The sequence below is a fragment of the Protobothrops mucrosquamatus genome, unplaced genomic scaffold, assembly GCF_001527695.2.
Source record: "Protobothrops mucrosquamatus isolate PMUCROS unplaced genomic scaffold, P.Mucros_1.0 scaffold181, whole genome shotgun sequence".
NCBI classification, from domain to species: Eukaryota; Metazoa; Chordata; class Lepidosauria; order Squamata; family Viperidae; genus Protobothrops; species Protobothrops mucrosquamatus.
The window spans coordinates 2,680,521-2,690,450 of record NW_015386540.1 but is presented as its reverse complement, the minus strand read 5'-3'; the positions used below and the strand labels follow the sequence as shown (position 1 = coordinate 2,690,450).

Here is a 9,930-nt window from a genome sequence, read left to right as displayed (position 1 = left end):
TCACCTTTAAAGCGCTCCATGGCATCGGACCTGGATATCTCCGAGACCGCCTTCTGCCTCAGAGTGCCTCCCATCGGCCGGTACGCTCCCACAGAGTGGGTCTCCTCAGGGTGCCGTCAGCCAGACAGTGCCGGCTGGCGACTCCCAGGGGGAGGGCCTTCTCGGTGGGAGCTCCCACCCTCTGGAATGAACTACCCCCCGAGATTCGGGTGATCCCGGATCTCCCTTCCTTCCGCCGCGCCCTTAAGACATGGCTATTCCAACAAGCAGGACTGGCCTAGGGGGAGATTTTTAGTGGGGTTTTAAAAATAATTTTAAATTGACACAGGCCAAATCCAATATTTCATTTTAATTATGTTTTAAATCGGGGTATTTTTGTATTTGTTTTTTATCAGGCTGTCAGCCGCCCTGAGTCCGTAAGGAGAAGGGCGGGGTAAAAATTCAATTAAATAAATAAATAAAATAAATAAATATAAGACCAGCACTTAGGCTTATTATATACCACTTTACAGCCCTCTCTAAGCAGTTTACAGAGTCAGCATATTGCCCCCAACAATCTGGGTCCTCATTTTACTGAGGAAGGAAAGAAGGAAGGAAGGAAGGAAGGAAGGAAGGAAGGAAGGAAGGAAGGAAGGAAGGAAGGAAGGAAGGAAGGAAGGAAGGAAGGAAGGAAGGAAGGAAGGCTGAATCAACCTTGAACTGGTCAGGATCGATCTCCTGACAGTGAACTGAATTAGCCTGCAATACTACATTCTAACCACTGCGCCACCATGGCTCTACCTCACTGTCCTCATACAAAACCTATATCCAGGTCAGGAAGCCACAGTCCAGTCAGAACATGGCAAAGAAGTGAACAAGGTGTTTGCTCTCCCCTTATTTATTCTCCTTACGTACTGAGAGGATTCCAATTAAGTTATGGTAGAAACTATGAAGCAGATATATATACATAAAGTTTGATATGTACATAAAGTTATACAAAACATATACTTCTAATATGTTAAACAGTTCTTTCCTAGTCTTCATTTTAAAGCTCTGGGAATTCTGTTCCTTTTACTCAGGGCTTAATGTCCTTTTACTTTACATTTAATCCTATACTATCCTCCACTTTTAACAGTTAAGTCCTGCTGAAGTTGGGATTAGCCTTGTGTTTCCTTTTACTGAGTTGCTTCTCCACTTCTCAGTCCTCATTAGTTTGTAAGAAGGATAACTATTACTTCATGCTGGCTGACTGTAGCTTGTCTGCATTTCTGGAAAGGTTGGGAGGTTATAAGGCTCTGCTACTACTTTCATAGCTATAATAATTTCAGAGTCTTCTCCACCAACTACTTTAGTTTCGCCTCCTTCACATACAATTGGCTTTAGTTCTCCAATACAATTGTCAGCCCTTCCATGTTAACCAGACAGAAAACACAGCTAGATGAGCTATTACTACTTTACCACATTACATTTTGTGCAGGTCTGAAGGTACAGACTTCCCACTTCACTTTTAACTAATCAGGTAGGGTGCCTCTTTCCTAAGTTTTTTTCTCTGACCCATTAAGCCACTGGGGGCTCCTTCCTTTCTTGTCTGATTGTTTCCTAGGTAGCTTCTCTTCCCCTGGACACCCAAGGTCATTCACACATTCCATTACAATAATTTCCTTTCTCTCTTCCACCAACAGCACACCTTTTGCCTTCAGCATTTCTTTTATCTCCCTTCAGCACAAATGTGGTCCTTTTCTCTCTTAAAGCAGTGTTTCCCAATCTGGCTTTGTGGACAGGTGGAGGAGAGAGGATGAGTCCACATGATTGGAGGGCAAGCAGGCGCGCGCGCAGCTCTATTTCTGCTGCTCTTGCAAATGGAACACAAACGCACATGTTCACCCACTGCTTGCGCAAGTGAGGATCTGCACACTCACCCGATACTTCCATGGCCCAGTTCTGAATGACTCAAGGCCTGATAGTGGGCTGCGGCCTGGGGGTTGGGGAACCCTGTCTTGAAATACAATGGATCACAAACTATAAGCAGGAAAATTCACACCAGCAGCCTTGAGCCGTTCCTTATACATATATAGTATCTGTGTGTATATCTCTGTATATCTATCTATCTATCTATCTATCTATCTATCTATCTATCTATCTATCTATCTATCTATCTATCTATCTATCTATCTATCTTGAGAGAAGGTGAATTAGAAGATAAGTGTGATTTTAAAATTGGAGGAAAAAATATCAGTAACCTGCACTATATTGATAACACTACTCTGATAGCAGAAAATGCAAAAGATATAAACGCTCTAATAATAAAAATCAGAAATACAGTAGAAAATATGTGATTAAAATTAAATATAAAGAAAACACAATTAATGACAACAAGTACAGCAACTAGTTGTATTAGAAAAATAGGGTGCCAACAAGGTAGTTGTACTTCCCTTCTGGAAGGTTTTAGATAATGATGGAAACTTAAGACCTTTCAATTGAACTGTACTTTAGTTCTCCATTCCTATTATAGCTTGCTTGAGGTTTCAAGTTCTCATTACCACAATTTGGTTTTCTTCTGAAGAAAGTTTGGTTCAGTGAATTGTTTTAAATATCATCATCCCTAGAAAATTTGTTCTTTATTAATTGGCACCACCATTTGAATCAAACTCAGCAATTAATGAAGCTAGCCAGCACACCAAGGAAAGCGTGTACTTACATCTCATTCACTTTTTCTTCTGGACCCTGCACTTGTCCAGTAACCGTTCCTTGTCTGGTATTTTTAACCCAGCCAACTACACCTGCTTTCCTAGCTTTATCCTCTGTGTACTGGTTTAGAAAACAAACAGAAAAAGAAGATATAGTCAGCATGCATTTAGGATTTAAGCTGTGATAATATAGGTGGTGCTTGACTTATGATCCCAACTGAGCCAAAATTTCTATTGCTAAATGAAACAGTTGTTAAATGAGTTTTGCCACATTTAACGACCTTTCTTGCCACAGTAGTTAAGTGAATCACTGCAGCTGTTAAGTTAGTAACATGGTTGTTAAGTGAATCTGACTTTCCCATTGACTTTGCTCGTCAGAAGGTTCCAAATGGTGATCACATGACACCAGGACACTGCAATCGTCATAAATATGCGAAGCATTCAAATTTTGATCATGTGACCACAGGGATGCTGCTACGGTCGTAAATATGAAAAACAGTTATAAGTCACTTTTTCAGTGCCATTGTAACTTCAAATGATCACTAAATGAATGGTTGTAAATTAAGGACTACCTGTACAGTTCAGACTCAAAACTTCAGTTTTATTCAATATGATTTGCTTTTTAATAGTCTAGTCTTCCTCTAAAAGATGAGTAACATCTTAAATTTGTTTATGCTACTTTAGATTTGGCAGTAGAATTAACCTCATGCTTTCCATTGCACAAAAATGATAGAGTTGGAAGGGACCTTGGAGATGTGTGGGGTGGTTTTCTAAAAACTACATTCAGACCATTTTCCAAAAATAAGAGATATGACTATGTTAAAGAGTCACACAGATGTTTGAATAACTTAAAAGGCAAGAATAAAAATAGATTTAAATCAATTTTAACAGAAGCATTAATATAATTAAAATTAAAAAAAAATAGAATTAAGTAGTTGTCAGACTTTTCCCCTAACAATTTGGATTGAAAGCAGTTTACAAAAAGAACAAGTCTTTCAGAGTACTTATTAATAATATTTATTTAGAAGAAAGAATGCATCACAATATAGGAATTCCAGGGAATACTTTATTTTCCATGAGAAATCTACATACAAGCTTTCTAATGTATCAATTCTATAGTCTGTATTCTTTTTTGGCTTAATTGGTTATTTATTTAAGGAATTGTTAAGTCTTGCAACTAAAAAAATCTGACTGTGGGACAGTATATAACAAAAGTAAACAACAATGAAGACACTGTATTATAAAGCAAACAAGATATAAAGCATAGAATATAAAATGGCAACAAATTGGATAATTGAACAATCAAGAGGGGTCTCCACTCAATTGGATGCAAATATATGGAGAAAAAACCAGGTCTTAATGGCTTTTTTTAAAGGCAAGCAGAGTTGGGGATCATAACCATATCTTCCCAGGTCCCATAATATAACAGTGTTTAAATTAAAGCCCCTTGAATATGTTGGCAGGTATTTTGGCAGAAAGATGTGTAGAATGTGGGCGAGAGTAACAGGAAAAAGGAATTCTTTCCAGCAAGCAAAGAGACAAAGAAGCTTGGAAACTTTGGTATGCAGAAAGAAAGCGAAGGTGGACTCCCCTTAGCATTTTGTAGGGTATATCTAGTAGTTAAGCACATAAATGCTTTAGCCTGGCATGATTGCTGTCTAGAGGCAAGCAACAGTAAAGAAATAACTCAGAAGTAACTCCTTGTGCCATTCTTGGTTCCTTGGGCCTAACATAAGCTGTCCCACAAGTAGCCTGGTCATGTGCCATGTAGGGTTTTAAAGGTAAAACCAGCACTTTGAATCACATCTGAAACTCTTCTGGGAACAAATGTAGTTTAGATCATGGAGTAGTCATGTCATATGTGTGTAATGACCTGCACACATAACTACCTAAATTGCTGCATTCCGGACAAACTAAAGATTCCAGATAACCTTCAAGGGCCTCATTGAAATAATTCAATCAAGAGGTGACTAAGGCATAAGTGACCCTGAGCAAGGCCCCTTTTATCTGCAACTGGAAGATAAAATTCAATTGTGCAAAAACCCCTCTGAAAAAAGTGCCATCTGCAGGAGCTGAGAGTCTAGGTAGGAGGACTCCCAGCTTGCACACCAAGAACCAATGATAGAAACACTCCAGTTCCTGGATCTGGAGGACCTAAAACTCATAGCTACTCCATCTGCAGGATTAAGCCTTAACTTGTTATTCTCTATCCAGACCCTTGAAGCCTCTGCACACCCTGAAAGAATCTCAACAGCTTTATTTGGAAGGCTGGGAATAGAGATATACAATATTGTTTCATTACTGTATTAGTGATACTCCACTCAGATCAACAGATGATCTTGCCCAGTGGCTTCATGTCTTGTATATATTAAAAAGGAGGCAGGAGAAGGTAGTGCCCTAAGTACATCCTAAAGCTAAGGCCTAATGCTCCATGCTCTCTGCCAACCACCATGGACTGGAATCTGTCCTGAAGAAAGAACTATTGCAAAATGAGGTCTTCCTCTTCCAATATCAATACAGAAAAGATGTCGAGGCTCTAGAAAGAATGCAGATAAGAGCAACAAAGATGATAAGGGTTCTGGAGGCTAAATCATACAATGAACAGCTATGGGAACTGGGTAAGTTTAGCCTAATGAACAGAAGGTTCGGGGAGATACGATAGCAGTCTTTCAATACTTGAAAGTGTGTCACAGGGAAGAGGACATCAATTTATTGATGAGGGCACCTGAAAGAAGGACAAGAAGCAATGGCTGGAAGCTTGCCAAAGGAAGATTCAACCTGGAAATAAGGAAGAATTCCCGACAGTGAGAAATATTAATCAATGGAATAGCTTCTTTTTGGGGTTGGGTGCCTCATCAGGGCAGGTTTTTAAGAAAAGATTGGACAATCATTTGTCTAGGATTGTATAAAGACTCCTGCCTTGGGCAAGGTATTGGAGTAGAAGACCTCCAACATCCCTTCCAGTCCTATAATTCTGGATTCAAGTATTTTATTAGGTTATCAAAATATAAAATGTTCTATAGATGGCATTTAGCACTGGCGAGATTGGCTAAGATGTACAAAAATATGAATCCAGATTGCTGGAAGTGCAAAAATAATTCTGGATTTAAGTATTTTATTAGTTTATCAAAATATAAAATACAAAAATACAAAGGAAAATGAAGATAATGGGAAAAGAGAAAAGTGTAGGGCAGGGGTGTCAAACTGCCGGCCCACGAGCTAGTTTCATCATACCGAAGCCGCCCCCCATTGCCAGCAATGCAAAAAGAGTTGCGATACGTCACGACATGTCACGTGACATGGCGAGTTTGACACCCGTGGTGTAGGATAAAGGGGAAAGTAAAAAGAAAAGCACTGACTTCTGATTCCTTTTGATGCAGTAGAATAAGGTAATAACATAAGCCCTCAACTTTTTACTTATACAAATTTCTGCAGAAAAACTGAAGCAAGTAAGGGGAAAAAAAACCTCCTACAACATAGAAATTAATACATAGCTTTGCCCCATCTGATAACTGCTTAGAAATATGTCTGCTTGAAAAAACGTTTTGTGTGTAACACAGCACAGATAACTACTATAAACACTGTTCAGTTTAGGCCATCAAGAATATGACATCTTTTGCAACTAGGCTCTTCATCTTCTCTAGACACCCTGCCCCAATCAAAGTCCTCTAATGAAGCATTTCACTTGAATGCTGCAAATGTTGTTATGAAGTTTAGGATCTGAGCTATGATTGATACAGTACTTGCTTCAAGATACACTAAGTGCCAGGCTTTAAGATAAGTTTGTTCTGAGCCTGGCACTAACAATTTCAAGATAAGACATAAAGGATTCTTCTGTGATAGGAGAGAGGAAATTCATACACTGAACAAATATTCATCTGGATTTATTTTCTTAAGTGAGAACCAAATAACTATACTTTGCACTCTGTGCCCAAAAGAATTTGGATTATGTCCATTCAAATGGTTACACTGCATTTTATTTATAATGTTTCAAAATTATTTTTTGAGAGAATTAGTTATCTTTTTTGCAGCCAAATCCTGCAGGAACAGTATACAACATCACAGTCCTGTTGATCTTCTAGCCACTGCAAAACAATTTCTAATGCACTATACACTTCAGACTGGAAGGGTCCAGAAATAATAACAGTATTATCAATATTTGCAGCACTAAAGTTCTCATTTTTGAAATCTGTGAATTTCTGTTTCAGGCACTGAGTACCTGTCTGATCAGCTCATAAATTTTACATAATACCAAAATAATGAACCCTGTGGACAAACCTGATTTGTGCTAATCTTCCTCAGCTTCCCTTAAAGTGAGGATTACCATTTAATCATTTCTTGTTCACCAAGACATTTCATTCGGAAAAACCTTGCATAAAAATAGTATTTTCTAATGCTGATTTTTTCACATATCATTGTTTTCCATTTCATTTTTCATTTTCATTCCCCACTGCTGAAAATGCAAGAAGGCATTTTTCCTTTTGGTTGTAAAATTGTAGACCTCTGTTTCACCTTTTCCCAACCTTTCAACAATCTCTACTTTGCTTTGGAAAGTGGACAGAGTCTGCTTGTGTTTCTTGATTATTATGAAAGATGGGCTTTCCCATCTTTCCAGGATGCACAATCTTAAATATGGATAATGGGAACTGCAAGATTTCCAGGTAACCTGGGACCCTTATACAGTGCTTAAATTCGTCCACATGTACCTCTTTTCATATGTCGCTCAATAAAATACTAAACAGATTAGGGTATTTATATAACTAATGGTCATAAAATCAGGGTTCTACTGTAAAAAGATTTCTACTGAAGCATACCCTACAGTTATATGATACTTAACTCTCCAGATTAACACAGAAACTTGGCATTGCAGATTTCTGATGTCTCCACATACAGTAGGCTTTCTATTTTATTCTCAAAAAAGTTACAGAGAAGTGATGCAAAGATGATGTACTTCATGCTGCCTTACCATTCTGAAGCAAACCCCTGAGAAAGAAAAAAATAAAATTATAAATATTTGCTCAAACTAAGGAGCAACATTTCATTTGCATTTACAAAACAACATTATAACAACCAATCAAATATTGCCAGACATTTTTTAATTTGATAGGTTTTGTAAAATGAAAAGTGATTAAGAGTAACATCTTTTGGGAAACAAATAAAATTGATAGAACAATGGATAGATCCTGTGAGATCCAGATGTGCAACAGAATTCAGTGGAAGATTGCTTAACTGGCCTCTACTGTTAGTGAGATACACATCTGGGTTAGGGAACTATATTTGGGGCTAAAGGTAATATTGGAAAATAATTTCACACTATGATATTCAGTTGTTTTTGCTAAAGCTGTTGTATAGTTTCTTATTATGTTCTTTCTTTTGGGATCATAAAGAACTGATAAACAGAGCAAAATAAAAACTTATCACAGTTTATCATCTGTGTTTTTATTACGATACTAGGTTGCTGTACTATTGATTTTACTCAGCTATATGTAGGGTAGGAAAAATACTTTAATAAAATAATATATTCAATTATCTTTCACTTATGTAAATATGTTTAAAATCAAGTTTTTCATATATAATCATAACTCAGAAATTGAATATGTCACTTTGGTTAGTGAGATGAGCAGCATATAAATTAATTACATAAATAAATAAACAAACAAATAAATAAATAAATAATTTATTTAGCAATTAATGGAATTGCAATACAATAAATTTGTCATATAGATAGAAAATATTTAAATCAGAACTATTACATAGATTCATCATATACAAAAAGAGAGTGCATATCATTTTACAAAATGCATCCAAATTGTATAGCAATTCAGAAGTACTGATGTATGTAAAGAGAAATATGGCTTTTCTTTACATGTAGAGACATACAGTACTCTCCATTCCACATGTTTTAGATGTGGATATCAGCTATGTACTACATGGAAGCCCAGTTGGTGTCTACTTTTATATTATTTTCCTGACAGGAAAATATTTTATTCTTTTATTATGGTTCTGTTATTGCACTCAATCAATTTTAATCCTCTGCTCTTCATTTTAAATTAGTTGTCATATTTTAACTTTTTTGTTTTAAATTAGGAATATTGCATTTTAGTTCTATTTTTATAATTGTGGTTTTAACTGTTTGCTCCCTACATCAGAGAGGGCCATATTTTGATGAGCAAGGCCACACTTAGCTCTTTTAGAGAGAAAAAGATGTAGGATGAGTTATATAAATAACCATTTCTTTTTTCTTTCCTGGTTTATTTGTATGTGCAGTCATTTCAGTGACAAATCTACCATCATTTTACCCAGAATGACTGGTTTTGAGCTGAGGTGGAGTTCTATGAAAACAAGTAGAAAATTAAACTTTCCCTGAAAATATGTATCCAAAGCATTGTGGAAATGCTCACAATCATCATCCATAATCACTGCTCAAAAACATAGTTTACGGTGCCTTCCCTGAAGAGAGAACACATATATTGGTCAAGTTGTTGCTGTTCCTACGCCTTTGTATTTCACTAAAGTGTGTTTGTGCAGTTTTGAAAGATGGCTGATGTGGATAAATCCCTTATGTATAAAATGTATTAAGAAAAAGACTATTCTCTCTGATGACTAGTTTTTTGCATGAAGGAGGGTTTAATAATGCAATCTTTCATTGCCAGTTTAAAATGTTTTATCTCCCCAGTTTTTAAAACACATACTAATCCTAGTAAGCAGGTGAACAGCTCTCCTGCGAAGATAGCATAGGAGGTAATGGTAACTTGTAACTGGGGCAGCATTAATGGAGCTGGGGACATGGAAACAGTGAGTGCCTCTTCTTGCACCTGCCGCGCACGTGTATTACATTAAGACCCTTGCCGGCTCTTCAATTCACTTTTAAGACAAATTGAGCACAGAACTGTTTTGAGCAAGCACGTCCAGCGTGATCTGGCAATTAAATTCGCTTTATATAACGGTTCTCCTTGCCAGCTTTTCTTTGTAACCCGAGAAGGGCAGTTCGTGCACTCTGAAGCTATTTTTGCCAGTGCAGTTCTCTTCCCCTTTCCTAATATTTAGCTTTCGCATCGTTCTCCGCTGGCTCACCTTGAACCCGGCCGAATACCTCGTAATCCACCGATTTGAGGATCCGGGACATAATGGTTGCAGCGAAAGAAGTAGAGTCACTCAGGCTGGAAAAGAACTGAGAGCAAGCGCTGACTAGCCTGACACAGAAACTCAGCCGGCAGAGGCCGCGACGGAAACTCACAAGGCTCAAGATTCACTAGAGGGCAAT

The 9,930-nt window shown here is 37.5% G+C and overlaps 1 protein-coding gene across 1 annotated transcript in view; it reads right to left on the bottom strand.

The window, feature by feature from the left end:
* Positions 1 to 9,930, bottom strand: part of ACYP2 (acylphosphatase 2) — a 49,383-nt gene extending 39,453 nt beyond the window's left edge. Inside the window, exons 1-3 of the mRNA XM_015813690.1 lie at positions 9,741 to 9,930; positions 7,633 to 7,649; positions 2,678 to 2,787 (exon numbers count right to left, since the gene is read on the bottom strand). Of these exons, the coding sequence (XP_015669176.1) occupies positions 2,678 to 2,787; positions 7,633 to 7,649; positions 9,741 to 9,792 (179 nt within the window). The 5' untranslated portion in view covers positions 9,793 to 9,930. The remainder of the gene's footprint in view (positions 1 to 2,677; positions 2,788 to 7,632; positions 7,650 to 9,740) is intronic.